This window comes from Idiotropiscis lumnitzeri, chromosome 1, assembly GCF_059441095.1.
Source record: "Idiotropiscis lumnitzeri isolate Australia: NSW breed Sydney's pygmy pipehorse chromosome 1, RoL_Ilum_1.0, whole genome shotgun sequence".
In the NCBI taxonomy this organism is placed as follows: domain Eukaryota; kingdom Metazoa; phylum Chordata; class Actinopteri; order Syngnathiformes; family Syngnathidae; genus Idiotropiscis; species Idiotropiscis lumnitzeri.
The window spans coordinates 28579639-28607053 of NC_142391.1; the positions used below are offsets into that span (position 1 = coordinate 28579639).

Sequence of the window (27415 nt, forward strand, 5' to 3'; positions counted from 1 at the left end):
TTAAAGACGGGAAGCGAGAGGGGCTTGCCTAACGTTTAGCAGGAGGTCATTCTAAAGAGTGGGGGCGTCAACAGAAAAGGCCCGATCCCCTGTGAGCCATTGCTTAGTGCTCGGTACGTCTAATAGCGTCTGGTCCGCAGACCTGAGATGTGGAAGGGTGGAGGAGCTCAGAGAGGTGAGGTGAGACCATTTAAAGATTCCAAAACAAATAATAGAATCTTAGAAAGAACTCTAAAATGTACAGGAAGTCAGTGAAGAGACGCCAGAGTAGGAGTTATGTGCTCTCTCTTACAAGTACCGGCCAAGAGGCAAGCAGCAGCATTTTGGAGCAACTGAAGATGCTTGATGGAGGACTGGCTGACTCCAAAATGAAACTGCATTACAGTAATCCAGCCGAGATGTGACAAAGGCAGGAATTACTGTTTCAAAGTGCTGTACAAGGAGATACTTTACCTTAGCCAGCTGCCTAAGATGAAAAAAATGGATTTAACAACAGCACCAATTTGCCAGTCCAATTTAAAATCACTGTCCAGTTTAAGACTTAAGTTTGAGACTGTTGGCTATAGATAAGGAGCCAGGGGACCAAAATCAGCAAGATGAGAAATACAAGGGCCACTGGGACCAAACACCATCACTTCTGCATCATCACTCATGTATAACTTGGACTCGTAATTAGGCCTGCCTGCAAATAGCCAAAATCTGAATATGAGTGATGCTCATTATTAAATGCATATCCACGAATGGATCGATCCGAGGGTGATGTATTGCATTAACAAATCGAAATTGGATCCAAAGCTGGGAAAATTCTGAAATTTGGTATGATTATCAGTATGTGTTTATGTCGAGCACCAATGTAGCAAATGATGAGAATTTGATAAGGTGAGAGCAGACTCCGTTGGTGTGAAACACCACAGGTCAGAGTACTGAACAACAATCACGCGTTCTCTAAGAAGTGGACACCGACTCTGAATTGCAGGCGGGATTATTTTTAGGCTGCTGCTGCTGGGTGACTTCACTATGAGTCATAATTGTCCTTAGCAGATTCTGTCAGGGAGCGAACAAGCCGCTGAACCGAGGGGCATCTATTAAACATGACACTGAACACTTAGCAAGCAAATATGAGCACATTTCTCGGCTAAGGATGAAAGACGCTGCTCGGTCCGTCTCTCGGGTGATTAAAACTTAGCGGAAGGATGAAGTAATGGCCAGAGAAGGAACTGTAAGAATCGGGCTAGGATTCGTCTCGGATTTGGTAAATGGTGCTGTTCTGTAATCGCTCTTCTGTCAGTAGGATTCTGCAAAAACTTGCCAGCAAAAAAATAAAGAAAGAAAGAAATGGAGGGGTGAATCATGGGTCGACGGAGATAGAACTCAAACTCCAGCCATCCATTTTCTATACCACTTATCCTGTTCTGTGTGACTGCAGGGAATGACTTGGGTTGAGAACTCCACTCTGGATGTGTCACCTGTTTATCACAGGGCAAGCGAGACAGCTAGGTGAACCACTTCAGTATAAAAATCACCCGGGGGCAAGATTGAGTGAGGCAAATTTCACACAAGAGTAAACATTTTCACTTTCAGGGAGAGGGAGAGATTAGCAAAAGCATGTGACACACACACACACACAAGGATTTGTTTTTTTCTTTCAAATTTGTGAACTTTTGAAATTTCCTTCGATTTGAAACTTTTCAGCTTCATCCATTTTCGATGCCCCCCCCCCTTCAGGGTTATTTGATGGAAGAGGAACAGCGGATGGTCAGTAAAAAGGCTTTAAAAACTGGTGCAGATGCTAGAGGAGGCGGTGTGTGGGTGGCATTCTCACTCACACGACTACACGCACACGCACGCGCACACCATGGGGTCTGAGTTATTTCTGCTGTCAACAGCGTCAGAGTGCAGCCGCGGAACCAGCAGCCTCTGGAGTTTCTAACAGAAATGCAGTGCTGCATCAAATGTTACGTTGTGAAAAAAAAAAAAAAGAGTCATTACTGTGACGCTATCATGTCAAGTTCAACAAATAAACTGGCCATGTGAGGAGAAAGCTTTGCTACATATCCCCTGCGTTCCGCATGCAGCATCATGCCATCCGATTCGTTCCTGTCAGGACACAATATTTGCACTATTTGGAAATTGAGACAGAACAGATACTTGGCACTGAAGAAAAAAATAAACCCACATGGCTCGCTGTTCTCCAGACATCTGTTTACAAATTTCGGCAGTGCAACTATACCAGTCAATACTCAAAACCTTCAAACACTTTTAATCGCACAGGTTTGCTCTAGAAAAATGTTAATGGCTCAACAGTGCCTCCTTGTGATAATCCATCAAAATGTAACTAGTGATGCTCCTTAAGAAAATTCTTCTGAGTCTCTTATTTTGTTTAGACAATTTATAATATTTAATAGACAATCATTTACAAATTGTAACAGTTAAGGCACAAGTTTTCACTGCCCCTTAATATCCTGTCAGTACATAATCCAATCACCAAAATATAAACAATATTCTGATACTGTGCTTGTTCTCCTGTTTTTGCGTGACACAGAACACGAAACGAAAAGAACTACGGCGAATATGTACAGGTCCAGACTGGACGTGTCACATTCGGAACACTCCGAAACGGGTCTTCTTCGTTGGTGCGTTAAGTGCGGCACTCAGACTCAGGCCCAACACCAGGCGAGTGTCAGCAGGATCAATAATTCCGTCATCCCACAGCCTGAGAGGGGGAAACATGAAGCGTCATAATATGAAAACTACTCTGATAGTTACTGATGAAAACTGCATAGAAAAGGTCGACACCACACACAGCCACATCCCCAGTTCGAAGAGGGTGTGCACACCAGTGCAACCACATTATCGCAGTTGTTTAATTTTTCCCCTCTCAAAATGACCCCCCCCCCGCCCCCCCCAATGGAGTTGGTGCAGGTTATAAGTCACATTAATGGTAAATTTTGAACAGGGGGGTGTAGACTTTAGATCACCTAATTTCAAAGCAAGTCGATCAAAAGTGGAAGCTCCAGAGTGTAGTTTGTAATTCATATATCTAATTAAATATTTTCATAAATCAACAGTGAAAGATAGCTAGATACGACATGCCCTTGAGCGAGTCCCCATTAAAGCTATTAAACGCGCAGCCCACAACTATCAAAACATGACGGCTACAGTTTAATCGTTCTTTCTTTGCAATTTACTGTTAATGAGTGTAATTGCACCGTCAGCCAGTAGATGGCACACTTGTGTGTTTGACACTAAATTTCAAAGATGAACACTGAAAACAGGAACTATTTCAGGCTTAGCTTAATTTTTTACTAAAGAGATTATACGTCTGACTCAATCCTCTCCCATCCTGCTTTTTATGCCTACAGACAACAAGCGCTGTGAGTTTATTTCATAATGTATATCTTTGGGCATGTTTATGATGTATATTGTGAGATAATATTGTTAAATTGGGAAAACAAAATGTAAGTTTGTTCAATGCAAACACAGAGAGGAATATGTATAATCATAAACAACATTGTACAATATTTGTCTCATCTATTGCTCGCTCGTTCTCTCAAACATGAAAAGTTTTTAAGTGTGCTTCTTATTTGTATTATCTGAAAGTGTGTTCAAAGGCCTGGAGAAAAATAAGTGCCAGAAACGCTATAAAAATATGCCTTGAGAGTATTTAAATAGGGTATTCCTAAATCACAGATTTCACTTCTTGCGGGGGTGGTCTGGAATAGCAGCTCTGTGCTGGAGCGAAGTTTACTCTATTTCCTATGACCACGCTAGTTATTAAATACAACAAATCGGAGAATGACTGACAGATTACATCCTACTCTGGGGGTACCAATGAAACTGAAAATTGGCCTCACGTACAACACAACATGAACGTTACCTGGCACTGGAGTAGTATGGACTTCCTTCTTCTTCAAATCGCCGCACTATTGGTTCCTTCATGGCAGCTTCCTGCTCTGCTGTGAACTTTTGAGAGGTCAAAAATGATAAGATTGTGGCTAAGTGTTCTAGAGTTGAATAAAAAAAGCACCAATTTTGAAAACAATGTGCACATTAAGTTTTCATGTATCCCCTCGTTGTGTTCACATTATATAATATCAAATCATCAGTACCAAGCTGAGGTGTCATTTTGCAGCTATTAAAACTCTCGACACATCCCCCACAGGACATCTAACACCTTTTAATTGCAGCCAACGACAGCACTAATCAGAATCATTACGACATTAAGTAATGGTGTAATGGTGACATTTAAATAAAAGGTGTCAAGGCATTATGTTTATGCTTTTGGCACGATATCCTGTGTCGCTAACGCTCGCCTTTTGTTACCTCTTTTCCCTCTCTGGCTCGCTGATCCTTGGTGATGGTGGCCAGGACGGTGGCGGCCTGTTCTCCGCCCATGACGGAGATCCTGGAATTTGGCCACATGTAGAGGAATCGGGGGCTGTGGACGTAGACAGTCACTCAGTCAGCATGTTTTGAATGTGCCAATGTTGATGACAGGAATGGGTGGGGGGGGGGGGGGGGGGGACAGAAAAAGTGGTTTTAGAAAGCCTGGTGGAAAAATTACCAGCAAGGCAAGCCTGAAAGCACAGTTGCTAGACTGCAAAGAAACATCAACAAAGACCTAACAAAGCACGAGTAGTTCATCTTCTAACAACACAAATTATAGTTATTTTCTGTTATCCAACTGAATTTGAAATCAGCCAGTCTGGCTCAGAGAGTTTGCACTTCCATCCATTTGTGCTGCTGCGAGTTATGGCACAACAATCCAAAATCGTCTTACCTGTAGGCTCGACCGCACATCCCATAGTTGCCTGCACCGTAAGAGCCGCCGATGATGACAGTCATCTTGGGTACATTAGCGCAGGCAACAGCAGTGACCATCTTAGCGCCGTCCTTGGCGATACCTCCCGCTTCATATTCTCTGCCCACCATGAAACCTGGCAGGGAAGGCACATGTCGACTTCTAAGTCAGTGGACGCCTCGCTACAAAGTAATAAGAAGATATATATGTCAAGAATTCAAAATCTGACGGACTTTTGTGTTTGTTTTTTTTGTGGTATGATACAACATTGTTTTTGTAGAAATTGATTTATTTGTTTTCGGGGTTTTTTTCTTCTTAAAAAGAGGAAACTTTTTACATGATCTGAAAAATAAAAAACTTCATTCCGTTGTTTTTTTTCTTTTTCTTACTATTTTATTTCTTGATAATAATAATGCAATCGTTTTATACTTTAAAAATAAAATTTTTGCCCAGCTTTCCTGATGAGTTACCTTTTTTCATGAAAGATTACTTTTTTTGATAAAAAATTAGTTTTTTTCAATTACATTTTTTCCTATAAAATATTTTTTCTTGAAAATTTCAAGCTTCACATATGACTTATTTCCTAAAAAATATTTTTTCCTCGCTCAAACACACGCACACACACCTGCGCACACAAACACACACACATGCACAAGCACACAGAAAATGTGCCTTATAAATTTAACAATATTTATTTGCACCTTTTTAGGTATAAAACACCTATGTCCAAATTTTAGGTCTGTTTTTTATTTTTTTTTGTACAAATTATTGAGCAAATGGCTTGCTCTCTTCCCCGTTGCAATGCTAATGGCTGAATAAACATGCAATTTTTTTGTTTTGTTTTAGGGATCAGAGAATTTTGCGCAATGCGAGCGATGTGTTTTTTTGTACACAGACACTTATGAAAACCCACCAGTAAGTTCCCACTCACCTGTTATGTTTTGTAGGAAAATAAGTGGAATGTTTCGCTGACAACATAACTCGATAAAATGAGTGCCCTAAAATGAAAAAAAAGATAAGTGGATGGAGTAAATTCACAAAAGAAGTGTCCAGACGTGCACTTAGTTTCTTTGTTTAGAGGTTCTCTTCTAATTAGAATGTGTTAACAAAGCGGGAGACTAATTATTAGTCACGTCACTGTCCAAAAGCACGGATCAAATGGTTTTCATTGCAGCGTTTCACTTTCGCAAAAACACAAACAACTCTGAGCGGAGCATTTAGCAACGCAGAAAGCTGCCTGCGTTTTCGGCGATGACAGCGCCTCTCCAAATGCGGGCGCGGTATTGATTTTCCTCGGATGTGCTTGGCGAGCACATTTGAGGCACCGTGCCCGTCGCGTACAGCAGCAATCACGCTGATAAAACACCCAATGTTCGCACTTTCACACTGAGACGGGAAAATGAATCAGATTTCCCACACCCCCCCTCAAATCGAATGCCAATTGTGCAAAGCGTACGTGTCTATAATGACACATTCAACACCTCGTCAATTTAAAGGGCGGTCGCAGTTCAGCTCTGTTCACGGCAGAACAGCTTGGCAAATTAAGTGAGCGATGTTGAATGAAAATGGTCCGTGGCTTTCAAATGCAACGCTATTACGATAGTATTCGGGCGGCTCAGGAGTGGGCCCAGACAAACGCAATTAGAGAGCTTATTGTAGCGGACCCTCCACTAAGAAGGGTCAGAACAAATCATCTATTAGGACGAGGCACTCTCGTGAGAGGAATATTGGTATTCATTGTTGGAAGCAGCACATATCCCCAAGGGAGGGGGCTTACTCGGCTAATGCGTTTAAGTCCTTGACACTTCAAGAACACTGCGGTCTCACTCTTTGAAAAACTTTCACATGACCGAGCCGCTGAGCCCACTAAACAATTTACAAATAATATTTTACCTTTTTTGCAGATTCTGAAAACAGCACTCCGTTGTTGCCGATTATTCCGACAGGGTAACCAAAAATTCTGGAAAAACCTGCAAGGAAATATTTACAGTCATATGACAGGCTGTAGAGTTCATGAAAAGACATAATTCCTCTCATAGAGGTATCCTTTCATCCATCCATCTTCTCTAACGTTCTTCTTTTTCACTCAAACGGTCACTGAGTGGGAAACTAGGGCTGAATAATTAATCGACCACAAACCACGGAACGGTGCGGGGGCTGACAATTTTGATGAATAAAGCTGGCGAGTCGAGGCCGGAGGGGGACTGTCCGGCAAAAAAGGGTCAAGTGCCCAGCTCTGCATTTATTTAGTGTCTAGCGAAGGTCAGCGCTTAAAACGCATGTACAGAACGATTTTGTACTGTGAATGCACATGAAGGTACATAGAAAGATTCTTAAAACTGTGCCTTTTAACACAGCAACAACTTTTCTAATTAGAACAGACCCAAGAAAAAAAAAAAAAAAATCAAGATTTTTTTAGTGTATTTTCTGAACTATAGAGCGCCCTTACCGGTGAAAGAAACAGCCACAGAAAAGCTGCACCTTTGTATTAGTCGCATGGTTCAAAATCTAGGAAAAAAATAGGGGCTTATAGTCCGGAAAATACGGTATTATGTATCATGTGTTTATTCCCAAAAAAATAATAATAAAATACAGGGGAAGACGACCTTGAATAAATTATCTCATATAAAATCGCAATCACAATATCGAGGGGGTGGGGAATTATAAATGGATTATTTTTCAAAATCCTTCAGCCTGAACACCGTCTGAAATTGGCAGCATGGAATTCAGGCAAGTGTAACACTACACGATCACTAGCCCCTCATAGATATAATAAAGTACGATGACTTAAACTATCTCTTTTGTTTAATTTTCTTAATGAACGTACCTGTCACAAGCGTGTCTCCATAGAACGCCTTGAATTCATCAAATTTACTCCCATCAACAATTCTGGCAATGACCTATAAGCCAAAAAACACATTGTGTGTACATGCCCAGAGATCAAAATGCAGACGAAAGAGATTCAGGTTTGACTTGCAGTTTCAAGGCTTTCTTTTCTTTCTTTTTTTTTTTTTGCTTTGACTAGCGAGCACTGCAGTGAACTCAATTCAATTTATATCACAGTAAACACCATTTTGGCAAATCATGAACAATTCATCCAAAAAAAAAAAAAAGAAATTGTAAAGGAGACCACCCGTGGTAGTTAAAGACTTGGTTTGGGAGATGTGCAGTTAAAGGTTTGAATGCTGAAGCTAGAAACCTAAATTCTGGGAATTGGGACTGGTTGGTGGAGAGGAGCTCATTATGCTTCCTGGGCACTGCTGTGACACAAATATGCACCCCATCACTCTTTTACTCGTAAAATGTGTGATTTGGTTCTTTTGTGCGGTATAATGCATTCAACACAATGATTCTTCACAAAAGAAATGGTCCTTTTTGGGATTGGAATAAAAATTAAAATGCTCACGGACATGGCAGAAAACAACACCAACTTAAATCTGAATGTACCTCTCTGACATCAAAGTTCCGTTTGAGATTGTCTCCAACGATGCCGTATAGTTCGTCGGCAGGGTAAAGAGGAGCTTCGGTGGGCTCCGTAGTAACCTGAAAGACACAACAACACAACATCAACAACTTGTCTCACACACCACACAACATACGTTATCTGGACTTACATCAAGATTTTTCTTGTAATTGAGGCTGCGTACGGCCTTTCGGGCTAAATGAAGAGCGTGGTTATCATCTAAAGCGTAATGGTCCGTCACACCGGATTTCCTGTCAAATAAGATAAGAAAGGGATTTCACAGTGGAATGTGCATCATTTCTGCAATAAAACAAATAGCAGTGGCACACAATGTGTAATGTGCATTGTCTGTTCTAATAGTCATTTTAGTAGATTACTTTTTATTTCTATACAATGCTTTTAAATATTTTAACTATTTTGTTTTGTAAATGCTTTTGAATGTTGCACTTTTAATTATGAGAATCACATTGAGTTAACTTGTGTAGGAAATATATTAATAAACGTCATTTTTCATGGCACTGAAAATATAACCACAGCGGACACAATATTAAACCTGGATTTCTGGGACTTCAATGAAATGTTACCATAATTAGAGCATGTTCTAACCTGGCATCGCAAATGCACACATGATGTAAATAAAAAGTCACGTTTTCAAACCTGCAGTGAAGATCGGCACCTCCGAGGTCCTCAGCAGAAACTTGCTCTCCAGTAGCAGCTTTGACCTGAGAACACACAAGCAAAGGCATTACTTACTAAGTACCAGCAACCAGACGTGAGCATTCCGTCAGACTGATGGAAGGTCTGTCAGTCCATCATTGACTGAGTGGACTGCATTGACTACATATGTACACTAGGTGGCGGTATGCCGCAAAGACACAATAGAACATGTATTAGAAGAGATATGCTCGGCCCTTAGGAGCTCCCACCCAGCCTGTTTAAGGTGGATCCCTATTCCAACACACATCATTCAAATGACTAGCTCGTTAGCAGGGTTTGCAAAATCCTGATAACAACACTGATAATTTGAATTGGGTGTGGTGCAGTAAGGATGCAACTAAAACAGGTTGGATAAGGGATATCGAGGACCAGACTTGGGTAAGACCGTATAAGCCAATATAACGAAAGCGCGGTTAAAATAACATGACACACTGACAATTATCGTGTTGTTCAGCTTGAAATAATGACGGACTGATGATGATGGATGGGTACCCAGGCACCTGACGAATGACGGACCGATAAAATGTAGTGAATTGCCCACCTCCGCGAGCAACAAATCACAGCCTGTCATTTGAACTAGTGACCATTAAAGTCTATCTGACAATGACAATCATTACACCTGAAATTTTTGTCATTGAAAAGAAAACCCAAAGTACCAGTGGAGGTCCACCAAGGAAAATAGTTCCTTGCTTCTTGACGATGATGCTTTCATCTGCCATGGCAGGGACATACGCTCCGCCAGCAGTGCAGGAGCCCATCACAACGGCAATCTCAGGGGAAAAGATAAAAGACAGCATTTTCAAAAGAGGTATTCATGAAGGTGGGCCTCGGGAAAAAAAAAACTTTTTGGAAGTGAAACATTTTCTATAACATCAGGGACGAGCTGCAGTGTTACCTGTGCTATTCCCTCTGATGACAGCCTGGCCTGGTTGTAGAAAATACGACCAAAGTGATCTCTGTCGGGAAAAACGTCTGCCTGCCTGGGAAGATTGGCGCCTCCTGAATCCACTGAAGCAATCAAGAACATCATATCGTGAGCAAAATACGCAGACACAGACAGTTTGAAAAAGAATTGTTTTCATCTAGGGCATCACTGAAAACTGACTCGAGCCCTCCTAACACAATTGGACTTGACAATTGCAAACAAATTACAGTCGAGGAACCACACCCACACGCCCGACGACGGATTAAGAAAAATCTCTCATTTTCTTGATGTTTTGAGGCCACTCTACCACTGAGCTACGCCGTTGTTGGGCCCATGTGGGAGATGAGACATTTCATTTGCACTTGCTCCAACCTTTAATGAGATTCCAAACTTACCTAAGTAGATGCATGGCAAATGGTTCTGCTGGGCGATTTCTTGTGCACGAAGATGCTTCTTGACTGTAACAGGGTAGTACGTTCCACCTTTGACTGTGGCATCATTGGCAACAATGACACATTCTACCCTGGTTAAGAAAAATAAACAGCATTTATTTGACCCATGTGGCATGAAATGAGAAAAGTTCATGTATATTTTTATCCATTCAAAAGCCCAGATGCACTTAGTGTAATTACATGATTATTAGTAAATATAGAAAAATAAAGTTTTTAAATTCATTAAATTAAGTAATCAATTAATTTACAGACTGTTTGTATGGGGGGGCTTGTTGAAGTTGAAGCATATAGATGTTAAAAAGAAGAGTCCTCAGAATGGAGCCTTGGTGTACTCCAAATGTAATATTTGTCTGCTTAGTTTGAAAGTTAAGCACCGACACAAAATAATTCCTGACTTTTAAGGATGATTACACCAATGAAGAACTGAGGTCCACTTTTTGACTGTTTTGAATGCAACGCTGAGATCCAACGAGACTAAGAGTGAAGCTCGACCATGATATGTGGTTAAATGTATGTCATTAAACAATTTGACCTGCGTAGTCTCAGTGGTACGATTTGGGCTAAAATCTAACTGGAAGAATTCAAAGCAACTGTTCACTGTTAAACAATTTAGCGGTTGAAACACAACCTTTTCAATAATTTTACTGAAAAAAAAGAAAGATTTGATGTTGGCCTGAAATTGTTCATTAACACAACAGACTTACCCAGACACCCGTCCAATCCCAGTAATCATCCCGCCTGCAGGCACTTCCTCTTTTCCATACAACTCGTACGCCGCAAACTGAGAAAATTCTAAAAAAGGGGTCCTGCAGAACAACCAGTCAACATCATTAGGCAAACACTAAGCATAAAGTAGAAATTATCAGGAGTAAAGTTACATGTGTAAAGATTTCATGTATATTGAAATATTTGTGTCTCACAATGCCTTGATTTTAGAGAGTGTACGAAAAGCAAGAATATAAGCATATCGAGTAGTACCCTGGATCCAGGAGTCTGTCGATGCGTTCTCTGGGTAAGAGTTTACCACGGGAAGTATGAAGTTTTCTGGGTTTTTCTCCCCCACCTGCAATCAGAACAACAGAATCAAACCTGAACAACTTTTGGGTGACGTGAAGATACTGTAAGTCGTTCCCCGCATTCGTCATTATGCAGTGATGACATAAATGAACAACTACTCGCTAATAAATATATTTGACATTACAAGCATCGTAGTACCATAGTACAATCAACTACAAACGTTATAACTCATTCCTACCCACCTAATTTAATCTTCTCTGTCCTGCTTGTCAATTCATCAACAAGAGCTTGCATCCGCTCATAATTCTCCTGGAAGATATAAATTACATTTGTATTTTGAGTCATATGGATCGTGCAGTATTAAAAAGTGGGCAAATATTGTAATACAAGCACACCAAACTACATATAAGAGATGGTATTAAAAAAAAATAATAACATCATGATTATCGTCAACCAAACAGCATACGTTTTATTAAAAGAAATACAAATGAAAAATCACATATATTCACAATAAATGGTTTAGGGTTAGGGTTTTCTTTTCGCACGTCAGTCAAACATTTTGAACTGATCCAGGACGTGTAGCTGCTCTTGAACATTAGCAAGGTTGCAGCTAACCAATTGACGATAGCATGTAGCTGACCTGATAGTCGGCGGAGTGTTTGTCAGGCTGGGAGCCGAGTCGGGCGACTTTGTCACCGTAATACGACCTCGTCCTTGCTAGTGGGAGGCTCCTGCACCGGAGCAACAGCGGCTTGACCGTCTGGAGAAGCATGTTGAGGCCAGGTTTTGACTCAAGGGGAAGTTATTGTTGTTGTTGTGTTTTTTATTTACTCCTTACTAGCCTAGCCTAGCAGCGGTCTTGCTTTCCGGTTGCTCTCAGTGCCAATGGAAACTCATACCGCCCCCTGGTGGCGGTATGGTGCCGTTTATTCAGTCGCCGCTTTGAAATACAAAAATAAAGTGTAAATTTAAAGATTATATCAATCATCGGTATATACAATGGTACCTTGAGATACACTTAATTTAATTTGTCTCATGACTACGTTAGTTTCTCAAAAACGCATATTTAAAATACGTTTTCCTTATTGAAATAAATGGAATTGAGGATTGCATTTTTATATTTTACCAGCAGATGGAGATGCAGTACCTTAAAAAACTTTGTGCCACTGAGAGAGCAAATACAAACAACAATCATCACGTACCTGTAAACTAATTACAGCGGACCTCTGAATACTCAAAGGACCCGGGGATTCACCTATTCTCAGTTTTTTTCCCCAGTATTTCAAAAAATATTTATGAATATATTGTATGTTTGCGTGTGAGTTTGCATGCGTGTGCGTTGTTGTGCGCATGAGTGAATGTGCTTTATTGTGAGTGAATGTGCTTTATTGTATTTTTTGGGGCGGGGGGGTGACCCGTTTTTTCAAGAAATTTGTGGTTAAAAAAAATTCTTCCCTCCGCTTCAATACATTTAAAATGGCCGCTAAATATAGAGTAAACCCCTCCATCACAATTTCCGGGTTTGCACTCCTATTTCTCAATTTTTTTTGTTCAAGTTATAACTCGATTTTGACGTTTATTTTGCATTTAAGTCTCCTGTTGGCCACTATATGGCGACACACTATTGTTTGACACTCAATTTCAAAGAAATGAAAACAAAGTATTTCAAGTTTAGCCATATTTTTGCTGATGAGAAAAAAAAAATCCTCAATATCAAGAATACAGAGTCTGGAGAACAAGACAAGTATAGTCTTCCTTAGAGCAGAGACTCAATAATGTGCTTCCTAAAAACACTAGTCTCTTTGTCATTTGGGCAGTTATGTACTCGTTGACTTCTGATGAACGAGGGGGGGGGGGGACTTACAAATGTGAATCCTCTCCTCAGCCATTTTAGCAACACAAAATCAGAATCAGAAATCCCTTTATTGTGTCTTGGGATATTTTCCCAGCCAAGTCTTGACAAGTCTCTAAACGACACATCCTTGATTTAAGCTAGCAGAGAAACACATTCGGACATTCCGTGTGTTCTTGGTTTATGCATACTTTGAATTGGAAAAAAAGACGACGTTTCATGAGATCTCTAGGATTTAAAAACTAACACGACAGCAACTTGATAAACAGCTAATGAGATTATTGAATATCTCAATGCGTTCCCATCCTGCTTTTTACACCTACAGGGCACAACGGCTGTAGTTTCATTTAATATTGTTCATCTTCCAGCATGATTATTGATGTATATTGTGAGATGATGTATTTTGTTTATTAATTTAGTGTGTACTTCAGGTGTCGCCAACCTTTTTGAAACTGAGACTGGTTTGACACACACTTCTGAAATCAGAAAATGCACAAATTAACTTTAATAATAGTATTATACGTATGTATGTTTGATTGATATTTGATATTCATTTACGTGAAGACAGTGATCATGTTATTGATTTCTCACAATAATTGGGAAACATTTGCGCCATTGTTTATCTTCTCAAACGATCAGACCATCAACATTCCTCGAAAATTACAATGACTAATCACTGATAAGCAATTTTTAGTACAGGCCCGTAGGCTACTCATGGGGTCCTTGGTGACATCACATTGATGATCCCCGGTTTACTGTAAATACAGAAATCAGGACACTGTTACACTGCATGTACAGTAGTTTAGTCTTATTTATTGTGCTTGCTCTCTTGTTTGTATTATTTTAAAGTGTTTGAATACTTCAAAAAAATAAATGCTATAAATGGTATGAAAACATCACAGGGCCCACTGTGTATGATTAAAATGCATTAGAAAAGTGGAAAACGTAGACATTTGTTTGAATATTGATTACATGCTATCAATTCAAAATAAAAGACAATGTGGGTAGTGAAAAACTGACATGCAGGGCCTCTAACTCAACCATCCATCCATTTTCTATAACGGTTGTCATCATTATAGTCAGAGATAAGGATGATGATGGCTGTAAATAAAGCAGGCTCAACTGTTTGAATTCAACTTAGCATATGCGGCTCACTATTAATACCCACTTGTGGATTCAAACAAAAGGAGTCCTTTGTAAGGAAATTGCAGGCAACGGTAAGTAACACTTCAACACACGCGCTGTTTCTCATTTAGAAACGCGAACTAAAGAGGTTTTTAAATGGAAATCAGCGTCGGCTTAAAAGCTGCAAAAAGCATCCTTTCTGACCCAAGCGCCGCGTGGAGAGGCTACGTCCATTTGTCAGAGTGGTGCTGAAGAGCATTCCAAACGAGAGCTTTTAGTTCACTTCATTCCTCCTCCAACGCTGGGCCGGCGCACCCGTGACCTCCACTCCAACGGGCTGCTCCTGTTTTCTTAGGAAACGTACGATCCTCCGCTCTCGCCCATCCGGCTCGCTCTACTTTGCGGTGACCTCTGACCGCCTCCTCGCCAACCGTGGCGGTGGAGTGACAGAATGATGTACAGTAGAGACATGAAAAGCTGCCAGTCGGAATAGGGAGCCGGAGAGTGCCTCATACAATAGACCGGGTGAACATGAAATTAATGCTTAGGAAATGTCTAACAAATGACAGTTTTAAATTCTCAGCTATATGATTTTCTTTCTTCTGTCTGTGTGTGCGTGTTGTGAGACCCACATGTAGAGGAATATTTTTTGCAATACTCAGACTCAGTTTCATTCCATTAATGGTCACATCACTGAAATACTACCAATCTCAAAATAGGACTACAACAGTGCTTCCAAGCACAATAAAATCATGAATAATAAATTCCATTAACCATTGTGTGTCTGTCTCAATGAAGTGATGTTGAAAAAGACGGAAAAGTTCTACCTACAAATGAAGACCATTTACCACATAAAAAAAAAGTACATCAAAATTAATCACTCATGGTTGTACTGTCGACATCATTTTGTCTATTCTGAAAATGTTTCTTCTGATTTGCTTTTATACAAATTAGGGATGGGCGAGTAATGAGACCAGATATTAGTATCAGGCCGATATTCTAACATAGCGGGTTCGCGTGGAGGATGCCAATCCTAGTCACTGATACTTAAGGCAAAACAAGGTTTGACACATCTGCGAATGATCATCCTCTTTGCCACGAAAAGTCTTTGTTTGTATTTTTTTTTATTAATTGTTAAATAAAATGTTATTTATCAAAAGTAGTGCTGTCAAGTGATTACATTTCTTAACTAATTAATCGCAAAAAATTCCATAATTAATTGCGATTAATCATATTCTTCAACTACTATTTTTTTGTGCAGCTTGTAATCAATACTTACGTGAATATTTTGTAATTGGTGCAAAATAGCTCTAAAATGAGTCATCTTTACTGGCATTTTTTTCCACACAATTCTCAAAACATGAGAATGCAGTACGTTTAATTCTGCCCACAAGCACCACACTCCAGCGTTCTGTTTTTTAAGGCCAAGTGGTAACTTGAGCAGGGTGTTTTGTCCTGAGATGAGGTGTGCTAATGATGTACAGCTAATATGGTAAAGTATTTGAATTTGGTTTTGCAAAGTATGCAAATTATTATTGAAGTACATAAAACGGAGTTAACAGAGTTAAAATATTTAATTGCGTTAAAATGTTTTTCAAATTAATCTCCTGAGTTAACAGCCCAAATCAAGAGTACTTCTGGTATCAATGAGTACTCAAATAGTGAAAACTTGTACATCCGCCTATTTTTTTGTACCGACACTGCGAGGTTCGCATAACTGTAAACAAAGTTTTGTCCACACATGGTGCTGAAAACCAGAACACACATAGACACACGAGCACAAAACGAGCCCCAAGACACAAACTTTCTCCTCCATCTACTTTTATAAAGCGATAATGACGCTCATTTTCCAACTGAAAGAAGTTATGACTGGCCGACACAGCCTTAAATGAAAGCTATCAAAGCGCTGCTGAGAGCGGCGCCCTCCTCCCCACTCACGGGCACAACCTAATTATGGTTATGAATTAATCATCGTCCAGCCTTGACACGTAGAAATAAATTCCTCGCATCACTTTTTGTCAGAAATGTCACACACACTCCTTTCTTTTTAAACATCAAAATTCAGGATCTTGCGTTCAATTTCACGTGGCTTGATGCTAGAAAGCCTAATTGGAAACAAATTGGCTCGCTCATACAAAATATGTCGTTTCCACGGTAACGGTCTATGGAGGCCCGTGCTGCCCCTCACTGAAAAAATGGGAGAGATCAAACGGACACACAGTAAGGACATTCAGCGGTAGTTTCTTGTATGTACAATATGGCACGGCATTTCGCTGCCAAAAAAAAAAAAGGTTAAGTGAAAGAGGTTTCTACAGGAATCGAGATGTCAATTACTGACAGGATTGTGGTGGCCATTGGGAATTTCGGGAACATGTCAGGATTTTGCCGAGTGGCCTCTCTGTATCATGGCAGCGTGACAGCCGCCCCACCAACACACCTGTTGCCGATTAACTTCCATAGCGTCATGACTGCCATCGCAACCCCCGTCCCAAATGTACACAAGCTTCTAAATTGTTTCAAAATTGAATCACTAACCCATAAAAAAATAATTTTATATATATTTTTTTTACACATCTGCTGCATGTATCACAGTTTGATCATCTTTGAATAGTCCAGCATATTCGTTTAATCCTGCTATTATTTTTGCCAGCAAAGTGATCAATTTACCGCCCGAGAGAGCTTCTAATATAACACGGCAAAGTGGGGTGGCTCGTTCCACATGACGGCAGCACCTTTTGGGCTGCGCTGGAGGGCCTGCTGCTGGAGAGTGCTAACAGGAGTATCATTCACTGTAATGGTGGCATCATCATCCTCCTCCACAGCCCTCACTTGGATCGTCCACTCCAACCAAAATGTGTGGAGTAGTTCAACAAAAGCAAAACACACTTTTTTTATGTGCCCGAATACACGTATAGGAGAAATGCTGCCCTTCCAGGGGCACAAACCAGTGCAGGCTTGAAGGTAAACCCCAATAGTTTTATTCCTTTTGATTTTTTTCCCCACATGCATTTTTAACATTTTCTATTAATGAAACACTAGAGAGGAAAATACTTTAATAAAATAGAAGAAAAAAATAAAATTTATCATGCAGGGAAGAAATATTCTGTATTTTTCCCCCCATTTTGTTATGATCTCAATTCATTATTTGATTTTTTTAAATTATTTTCAATAACTGTGATAACATTTGGGTTTCATTTCATTCATTACAATTACTACCCCTCTCAAATAGGAGGACACTACTTAACTATGTTATTTTTAAAAAAAAAAATTTCAGTATTTTCCAATAATTCAAACCCTATATTTGTATATATATATTATATATATATTTGTAATAATTTATGATATTTAAGTATATATAGAATTGTATTACACCGAAATATTTTACTCTCATAAGTTACTGTAAGGGATATGAAACAATGAACATCTTACACCTCGTCAAAAAATTCACAATAATTTAATAAAATCAACTACAGACTAGATTTAAAAAACAAACAAACAAAACAAAGGCCATTCATATGGAAGAAACACAGCTGTTAGCAACAGGACATTTTCTTTTTCAACTTAAATAATGACATGTTTTACAGTGCTTGTACAATCCCATCATAACTCTTTTCCAAGCGGAATGTTTCATGCACCATCGCCGGATGTAATAATTCAAGATCAGCTTGTGCGAGTACACAGATCACTTCGCAATAGCGTCAACTTTTTTTGTTCTTTCTTTGTAAAACAAAAAAAAAAAATAAAGTTAGTTACACAGTATAATTTGACAGTAGAAAAACCTAAACAAGTGCAAAAAAAAAAACAATGGAGAAGAAAATGCATGAAGTATTGAAGCAATTTGAACTGCAACATAATGATTACATCCTGTAACATAAAGGCAGCTAGCTAATGAGTCTTGCACATTCTGACATGCACACGCATGTCAAGCATCTATTTCGGACTTAAGCACAGATCTGCCTGCACCACAATGATGTCATCAGCAGAAATTTTACCCAACATATGACCAATAATTCTTGGTGGGCAATGTAATAGTAGTCACTTCCAATGTGAGCATTTATACAGAGTTTAAGTGATAAAAGTGGGAATTAACAAAACCAGGAGGACTTTTACATTTATCCAGAAAAATATAAAACAGATGCTCTTTTGAGACACTGAAAATGGAGTGAAACACACTTTCCTTTAAATGCACATGACAAAATATGTGCCATGGCCGTCGGGAACAACGTAAATGTAGCTAATGGTAAGAACAATGACTACTAAGGGATATTTAGAGATCCTGGGGGGGGGGGGTTCGGAAAGGTAAATCTGGACATTAAAACAGTCATTATGCTTCAACTCATCAAAAAGACATAACGTACTGAATATAGTGGCATATTTCACATGTTGTAGGGGAAAAAACGAGGCATCTTCTGATAACACCTTTGAATGCGGCAACACACCCCAAAAATAACTGTAATATTCAGTAAACCATTGTTGGCCAGAGAGACGTAAAGGCACCGTGTTGTCCCCCCCCCCCACTGAGTGCTAAGTGCAATCTTGTTATAACACACACACACACACACACGCACCCTCAGACTAACGAACTGAAGGGATATTATACTTGGAGTTTTTTTTGAAGTGCCACTGTTGTCAAAGTGCATGTGTTCTGTTGCAGTCCTCTTGATGGAAAACAATGCAGACTCTTAGCAAAAATGTAAAAAAAAAAAAATTAATTAACGCTACAGGTATTTAAAAGCAAAATTTGATATTAAAAGGCCAAATGTGAAAGCAAAATTGCTGGTAAACATAAAAAATATGAAAGCTTTTCATCCATTCATTTTAGCCTTATTCAAGGCCAACCTTAATCAATATTGAACATTATGACATTAGGGTCCAACATGAAACCTTTTGATTGGTTGAACAGTGGGATGCCAAGGTCGCCCTGTCAGAACTGGTACCGTCCCCGTATATTCATGATATACATATACAATAATTCTGTTATTTTTAGCATCATAATACTGTATTATTTAAGCCTGGAAATATCATTTATGTGCAATTACTGGAAGTTGTTTTGTGCGTGTGTCTGTTTTTTGTTTTTTTTAAATGGGCCAGAAAAAATGTAATTGAATATTTAACATTTAGCCGCTGAAAGAGTACCTTTTGTTGCTAATCCAATCATGAATTAACAGGAAATGAGAAGAGGAAAGGTGTGTAAAGGTAGATGGTGGGTCAACACAGTGCCATACAAGCCCAGGGTCATCAGGCCACCGTTAATGTCGGACCCTGGACAGACTGCAAAAGTAAACAAGCATTCCCACGACCATTCACATCTGGACAATTTAGAGTCTTCAATTGACCTAACATGCATTTCTCAAAAGTGGTTCAGTGCAACGCAACCCTCTTTCAAGCTTCCGTACGGCGTACACGCGCGGAAATAAGTAGGTAACTGGATGTAGACAATGAACAAGCTCGCGTTGGTGCCGCACATCTGCGCAAACACTCAAAGAAATAAGGACTTTTTTTTTGTAAAGAAATGTTATCTGGATAATCATTTAACAACAGACGGTATGCTTAGTGTGCATGGACATTACATTCATTCATCAAAAAGAAAAAAGAATCTCGGTGCTTTGCCCAACTTCTGAAGAGCCTTGAAAAGTCCAAGAACAACTGAAAATCCCTATTATACACATTACATATGGTACACAGGGTTGGCCTCAAAGAATGGTGCCTGGGTGGGTGGATGACCCCTGGCCCACCCTAGTATATGACCTCATAGACAGTGGCCTTCTTGTCTCCGGAGCCGGTCACAATGTACTTGTCATCTACAGAGATGTCGCAGCTTAGCACTGAAGACGACTCCTTAGACTGACAGGGGGAAAGAAATACAATATGTCAAAGTCCTATATATGTCTCAAAACTACCGTTTCATGTTCTATACAGTATGTTTAGTGTTTTCCTTATCTTTTTTTTTTTTTTTGCATATTCCCAATTCTCACTGTATCTCTCTTCCTCTTAGTGCACAAGTGCCAAACTCGGGTCCCCGAGGATCATTAACAGACTCCCGCAATAATGTATGTTGAAGGAGGGAAACATTTATAACATACAGGATAGCGGCCCTCCAGGTCGGGGATTCCACACGTGTGTCCTAATGGAAGAGTGAAAGTTCCTCGAGTTACCTGGAATATGCTCGCTCCATACGGGGTTCTCCAGGCGTTCAGCAAATTGTCTTTTCCTGTGCTGACGAACCACTTTCCTGCAAGTGACAGCACAGTGAGTGAGCCTACACAACTGCCTCAGTGATTTGATCGACTTCAGCTCAGCAATGACATCTCTCGTACAATCAAAACACACAACACTGACTCACCACAGTGAGCAAATCGAAGTGAGAGCACGCAGCTTTCGTGGAGGTGGAGCTGATACTTGTCAGGTTTCGAGACGTGTAGGGCCTCAACATTGCTGTTCTCCATCCCCACTGCAAGCCACTCGCCGGTTGGACAGTATCCCAGTGAGAAGATCTGCAACCACAGTGTTTGCGATTTCTCAAAGCTGGGACAAATTGAAATGGCTGATTTTGTGTTTTTAAATAACACATTTGAAATGCAGGATCAACACACTTTGCGTAATGATGACTGTTACTGTAGCGAGGGGACAAAATGTGTGAGAACAGATGTTTTTCATCATGAAAACATTTTTGGGGAATGCCAGAAACAAAAATGACCACATTTCACCTACAAAGCGATACGATTTTGAAGGTTCTGAACAACTTAAGGTCTGACTTTGAGACAGTCACAGAAGGAGCCATGCCAGATCAATGAGGACAAAACTCCCTTCAACTCTGCATTAGCCCATGTCTGCACAGGTGACCTCAAAGCGGTGCTGGCCTGGATATTATTAGCACTTATATTATGTAATTCAGTAATATGTTTGTCCATTAACACTTCCAGTTCCATCACTTCAAACTTCATGAAGGTTTTTTTTTTTTTTTTTCCGGTGGTTTATATTTACTGTATCATGTTGATATTTGCAAACTAGGGAATACCTGCGAGGTGAAGTCATGCTGCTGCAGCTGACGGCCTTCTCGGAGATCCCAGGAGCGGACGGTGTTATCCAGACCTCCCGTCCAAAGCTTGGTGCCATCATTAGAGATGTCTATGCAGCTCGCTCCATCAGTGTGGCCCTGGAACTGTCTACAGTGTGTATATATAGCCTCATTTAGTTCAATTATAGGAAAAGAGCGTTCTGCTTTCAAAATGGAAGTGGATACCGATTTGAAATAAGAATGAGGCCCTTGAGGGACAATGTATCCTTAAAAAAACAAAAGAGTTTACACTTCCGAAATGTAGGCCACAGACGTTTATGTTTTAAATGAGTATTCCTTCCTTATAGCAAGATATTGGATTTGGATTGACAGAATGTCCCCAAAAACAAAAAAACTCTGACCGGCCAATTCTCTCCCCCCCATTTTAATTTAATTTATTTTCTGAATTATAAGACGCACCTGTATGCAAGCCGCAGCAACTCTTTTTGGGAGAAAACCCCAAAATATTATACAAGCTGCACCAGACTATAAGCCACAGTTTTCTATGTTGAAAAAAAATTGTTGTTTACTGCATGTACAGAACGATTTTGTACAGTGAATGCACATAAAGGTACATAAACAGTGCCTTTTAACACAGCAACAACTTTGCTAATTAGAAAAAAACAAAAAAAAAATCAAGATTTATTTAAGCGTATTTTCTGAACTATAGAGCGCGCCTACCAGTGAAAGAAAAAGCCACTGAAAAACTGCACCGTTGTATTAGCCGCATGGTTTAAAATCTAGTCTGGAAAATACACCGGTTTGTTTTTTAATTGATACATTGTAGATACAAGTGAGAGTTAAGTTAAACACAATTATTTAAAATTGACCGCATCGACTCCAGCGAGTCAGCGCCTGTAGGTTTGAACACACCAGTCAAGACAAGACCTGCTAATAAGCAACAAAAATAAAATTGTACAACACGGCTTTGGCAGCAGTGAGATGCAAAATGTTACTTGACAGGAAACAGGAGGGACAGCTCTAAGGCATAGCAACAGACTAAGCTAACATTAGGATGTGTGTTTTATTTCATCATCCCATTTTATGTACTCAAATGATATTAAACGTCACACATTTGGCTTCAACTCGCCAATCTCGGGTGTAATTATTACTGCTCCTATTTCTGTCTCGTAGCATTCATGATACAATCATTTCATAAGAAGTCAATCTGTTTGTTGTCTTATCGTTTGAGCAACACCTTTGAGAGCCTACCTAACCAGGGTCTGGTTGTGAAGGTCCCAGACGGCGATGTTTCCGTCGGAGCAGCAGGAAAAGCAGACTTTGGAGTCGGGGCTGATGGCCAAGGCGTAGCACGCAGGAGCCGATGACGTTAATTCTGCCTTGATCCGTGGAGTCGGTGTGGCCAAGTCCCATATTGACAAAGTACTCGCCTCACCTCCCACAATGAGCGTCCGTCCGTCTGGGAGCAGTCGGCAGGAGCGGATGTAGTTGTCTCTGTTCTGATGGCACAGACGTTAAATTCTAATCTTGCACATATTGGAGCTCAAAATCTGACATGAATCAGGGCGTCATTTAAGCAACTCACAAGACAGTCCAGCTGTGACACAGAGGTCTTGTTGCCAGGGTGACTGATGTCCCACACCTTGACGCAGCCCTTGCCGCCGGTGTAAACATGACGGGTTGGATTGCTGATGGTGACAGCACACACCACCTCGCCATGGTTAAGGGTGTTGATCTGTCGCGCGTGACGTGGGATGGCCGGACCGATCAGAGCATCCGGAGGGAAAGGAACTGGCTGCATTTGTCCGTCAGCACTCACGTGAAAGGAGTAGGCTCTGGAGCAAAGAAATACATAGAGGAGATACAGTACCGCAGGTTTCTGTTTCGTTTGCAACTATTTTATGATATCCTGATCATGGGACAACACTGAAGAAAATATGTGGAAGAGGATTCCAGTGGAACACTGTGTAGCTTTGATAAACTTCATCCCCAAGAAGGTTGAAGCAGTGCTCGAATATAGTTGTGGCCACACAAAATATTGGCATTTTGGGGACAATTTGGACATTTTCACCTAGGGGTGTACTCACTTTTGTTGCTTGCGGTTGTGACATTAATTAGCCCCCCCCCCAGGAATCCGCAATCTCGGAATTTACCGCCGACTTCGAAGCTCTTCGCGGAAATTCAAAGCAGTCCACGGAAAATAGTGCGAGGTTCAGAATATTACATATACATGTAGCCAGATGTCATGGTCAGATGGTGGAATCTATGACTTTGTTTAAGTCTTTGCTTTAATATTATTTGTTCCGCAACAAGCCCGTAGTTTGGTGTTTTGCACCTTATAAGTAATGCCAATAAATCTGCCCAAGAGGGACAAAGAGAATAATGATGTTGATGATTTCATAATCACAATGTTTCACATTGTTTTGGTTTTCAAATAATTTAATTACTGATAATTAAATTAATTTGCTTCCTAACTGGTCAACTTAATGGCCGCAGAAAATCAACTTTGCACTCTGTGGAATCAACACTTTTTCTCTGCAGATTCCTGGCACTCTTAATTAAGGGCTGTGTTGAGTTATTTTGAGGGGAAAGTAAATTTAGACTGTTATACAAGCTGCACACTGACTACTTAACATTGTGTCTTTTTTAGGTAAGTAATTAAAACTTTTTTACAGCTGTTGAACCAAGGTAGCAATCGTGTGAGCAAAGACCGCGGTTGTTCATGCATTGTCAGAGAAGGAGATTTTGAAACCATGTCAACGTCACGTTATATTATAATATTTAGCGGGATTATTTTAAGGATTTTGGGGGGGGTTAATGATTAATATTTCCAGAGCATTATTGCTATTGCAGGGGTTGACTTTTGAGTAAATATACAAGTTGTTTAACGAGACATATTGCCCCATGCGTGTCGGGTGTACATATACTGTACTCTATAGGTAGCTACAGTAACAAACAGACGCAAACAGCTGGGTAGATACTGTATGTCGTTTAGAAATGAAAAAGGAGACCTACGGTTTTCCACCAGGAATGCCTGATAGGTTAGGAGGAAGGCCAGGGACACGGATGTGATGGTGAGGATCAAATCCCACCTACAGAAGATGAACTTTGAATTAAGACAGAACAGAGGCCACATGCACTACAGACCAAAGTCTTGAGAAACATGTCGATTAATTATGCAATCATTTCCTCTTGAGCTTATCTTTAGGGTGAGCAACTGACTTTGGGCAAGAAATAGGATACACCCTGGACTGGGCGCTAGTCAATCATAGGACAATCATAGTCAAACAAGCATTCACACTTGGGGAGAATTTAGAGTCCTGCTTAATGAATGCAATTCTAGGAAAATATATACAGTATGCTCCTGTTGTTATACATCGTGCATGCGTTTTGTGTACCACTTGTGTGCGTCCGTAGGCGGCCACGGCGGCGGCAGCCACAGAGCTCATGCTATGCAGGCCAGTGTAGGGGGCGCCCGCTCCGCTCAGCTCGCCGTTCATGCCAAGGTGAGGGACCATTCCAAACGGACCGGGGTATGAGCATGGCACTGCCATCGGTGTGCGTAGGCCGGGTGCTGCAACAAGAAGACAATCCAAACTTCTCCTATCAGCTTTATAGGGAAGAGCAAAGAACGGAGAAACAAATTAAATAAAAGCTAAGCTAACAGTTAGTCTAGCATTCTCAATTTCTTCTATGACTACTACTACTACTACTGCTACTATACAATCACTGTTTCTCCATTGTCATGTACTCTGTCACTTTTTAAAAATTGGCTACGAAATTCAAATCCCAAAGGCTGAAAATTTTAAAAAATAAACATGCTTACATGTCATTGTTTTATGAAACATTTGAAGATTTCTTTTAATTATTGTTGAAATCTGATTTACTGACCTATGTATACGCCACACTTGTTTGGTAGAATTTTGTGAAGTTGCCAAAGTGAAAGCTTAAAAGACTACAAGTCGACAAATCTAATTGAAGTAGATAAAGTGTCCTTCATGATTCATTTGCCTTTATCGTGGTGTGGACATAACCTATAACACCAAAACATACATGTATATTAATTCTGATATTTTTATAGTAATACAAATTAATTTATTGCTTGTGATTGTTAAAAAAAATACTTGGGAAGGGGACCATTAAATAATTCACCACATATTAAATGATAATATTGGGCAAAAATAATTGCATTTCAAAATGGTTCAGCCCTAGTCAAGATGTTAAAATTGTGTGTAACCTGCTACAAATCACACTTACCTAGCGTTTCAACTCCTGTTGGCTTACTTGGAGCTGCCCTCAGGCTGGTGGTGGTGCTGCTGGGAGTGGGCACGTCGCAGCGGGATGTGGGTGTGCTGGACTTGGAAACTGGTGTTGTGGATTTTTCGTTCTTCTCCAGAAAAAAAAAGACACGTTATTTCAGGTTAAATGTAAAAATCTAATAGTACAAAAATGACACTACTAAGTTTTCATCTATGGTGCTTACCTCATGAACGTTTTTCCCTAAAAATAGAAAATACCTAGAGAAATGATAGAAGGAAGATCAGACGACTCACCAAATTAATCTCTTTGGATTTGGATGAAGGGGTGCTGCTGGAGGAGGCGACAGAAGAGGGACTTAGGGGGGCATCCTTCTTTAGCAGGCGACTCTTGTCCAATCCGTTCTCGCGAGGAGAGTGGGCGGGACTTCCTCTGGGAGAGGCTGGATCCTGGCAAGGTTGTTTGTAAAGCAATTTCATTTTGCTGATCGAGAGGCTCACAAGACGTTATGATTGTCATACTATGGCGTACCTCATTAGACACGTCCACTACCAAGTTGTCATCACTCTTCTCCCCGTCACTCTCCTAGTAGATTTTCATACAGAAATAGAAGTAAGAACTATTGTCAATAAAATGATGCATAAAGATATTATATTGTTGCATTTATAGTTTGACGGAATGTGGTCCTTGTAATCCAAAAGAAATATGTTCACGGTAACTGTGGAACGAAAACCTACATAGCGTGTAGAGTTCTCTTTATCTTCTGTTTTCTGCTTCTTGCTGTCAGCAGAGTAATCGGCTGAACTTCGGTGCTTCTCTCCAGTCCGGAAACTGGCGGACGGAGACACAGATGAGCTCTGGAAGAAATCACAACTTCATCCTAAGAACACGTTGAAAATGAACACGGAAAGACATACACGTCCGAAATGAAGTTTTCCAATCGCAATAAAAAGCTAATGTGGAACTCCAGCCTATGTAGGAGCTTCTAAGGGACAATGTGGTATACTGGTTACATTGTCTTTGGCTGTTATTATTTATGAATGCTCAAATTAAGATTGAAGTGGGAATTCACAAATGAAACTGGTCGGCAATGGAAGCAAAGGCTTAAGTTGAACACAAATCCAATTTCCTGCGTTAGAAAAAGCTCCAAATCATGATATGGCATTGTTTGTCTATATGTGCGTGCGATTGGCCGACAACATGTCTATTGTGTAGCCTCCTCGTGCGCAAATTCCAATGTCAATCCAGCTCCCCCGTGACCCTAGTGAGGATAAGCAGTATAATAAATGGATGGATGGCTCGTTTTTCTTCCATAAACAGGGTACAGTATCTGCAAGATTACGGACCAGCGCCAAATGGCCTGCGGTCCAGTACCAGGCCACAGACCGGTGGTTGGGGACCACTGGTCTAGAAGATGAATTTGTTAGCATGTCTCCCATTTTTATAAACAATATATGGTCTTGAACAGTGGTGCTGAAGAGTGTAATTGAACACCTCGCCTCTCACTCGTGCCTAACGATCACTCGGCCTTCTCAATTGGCGTCTCTTGCTGGCTCGTCTCACCCGCAGCCGACCAACAGAGAGAAGAAAAATAAAGCAGGACCTTTAACTCGACCTTTCCACTAACTCACGCTTGTAACCTTTTTGCTGCCCTTTGACGTGATGCAGGTGTTGATGACAAGGATCTTGCAAGGGAGCAGCAAGGTTTTTTTTTCTTTTAAACGACAAAGAGGACTCATTCGAAGCACTTCTAAAATCATATTCTCCATAATCATGTTCTTGCACTGT

The 27415-nt window shown here is 40.3% G+C and overlaps 2 protein-coding genes across 8 annotated transcripts in view; both read right to left on the reverse strand.

Annotated features, from left to right (window-relative positions):
* Positions 1-1768: 1768 nt before the first annotated feature.
* mccc2 (methylcrotonyl-CoA carboxylase subunit 2) lies at positions 1769-12274 on the reverse strand. The gene is made up of 17 exons (XM_088293422.1): positions 12016-12274; positions 11618-11684; positions 11337-11421; positions 11063-11164; positions 10302-10429; positions 9877-9989; positions 9638-9751; positions 8922-8986; positions 8416-8515; positions 8249-8344; positions 7629-7701; positions 6695-6771; positions 5733-5799; positions 4781-4937; positions 4324-4438; positions 3878-3963; positions 1769-2713 (listed from the first exon to the last, which is right to left on the reverse strand). The coding sequence occupies exons 1-17, from the start codon at positions 12145-12147 to the stop codon at positions 2596-2598; spliced, it is 1695 nt and encodes a 564-aa protein (XP_088149548.1). The 5' UTR covers positions 12148-12274; the 3' UTR covers positions 1769-2595.
* Positions 12275-18324: 6050 nt separating this feature from the next.
* Positions 18325-27415, reverse strand: part of LOC148344119 (transducin-like enhancer protein 4) — a 29904-nt gene continuing 20813 nt past the window's right edge. For 3 of the 7 annotated variants that reach the window (XM_088293462.1, XM_088293451.1, XM_088293433.1), the window contains exons 9-20: positions 26365-26484; positions 26159-26212; positions 25924-26076; positions 25628-25760; positions 24769-24980; positions 24386-24462; positions 22956-23205; positions 22622-22869; positions 21371-21518; positions 20696-20846; positions 20508-20584; positions 18325-20196 (exon numbers count right to left, since the gene is read on the reverse strand). In XM_088293462.1, coding sequence (XP_088149588.1) covers positions 20089-20196; positions 20508-20584; positions 20696-20846; positions 21371-21518; positions 22622-22869; positions 22956-23205; positions 24386-24462; positions 24769-24980; positions 25628-25760; positions 25924-26076; positions 26159-26212; positions 26365-26484 — 1731 coding nt within the window. In that variant the 3' untranslated portion in view covers positions 18325-20088. The remainder of the gene's footprint in view (positions 20197-20507; positions 20585-20695; positions 20847-21370; positions 21519-22621; positions 22870-22955; positions 23206-24385; positions 24463-24768; positions 24981-25627; positions 25761-25923; positions 26077-26158; positions 26213-26364; positions 26485-27415) is intronic. The other 4 variants (XM_088293486.1, XM_088293480.1, XM_088293441.1 and 1 more) reach the window with 3 other exon arrangements.

Coding starts and splice junctions, on each gene's coding strand:
- mccc2 (XM_088293422.1), bottom strand. CDS start 12,147: ATGCTTCTCCAGACGGTCAAGCCGCTGTTGCTCCGGTGCAGGAGCCTC. Junction 9,990..10,301: donor TTTGCCATGCATCTACTTAG/GTAAGTTTGGAA, acceptor TGATTGCTTCAG/TGGATTCAGGAGGCGCCAAT. Junction 5,800..6,694: donor TTTCAGAATCTGCAAAAAAG/GTAAAATATTAT, acceptor TTTTCATTTTAG/GGCACTCATTTTATCGAGTT.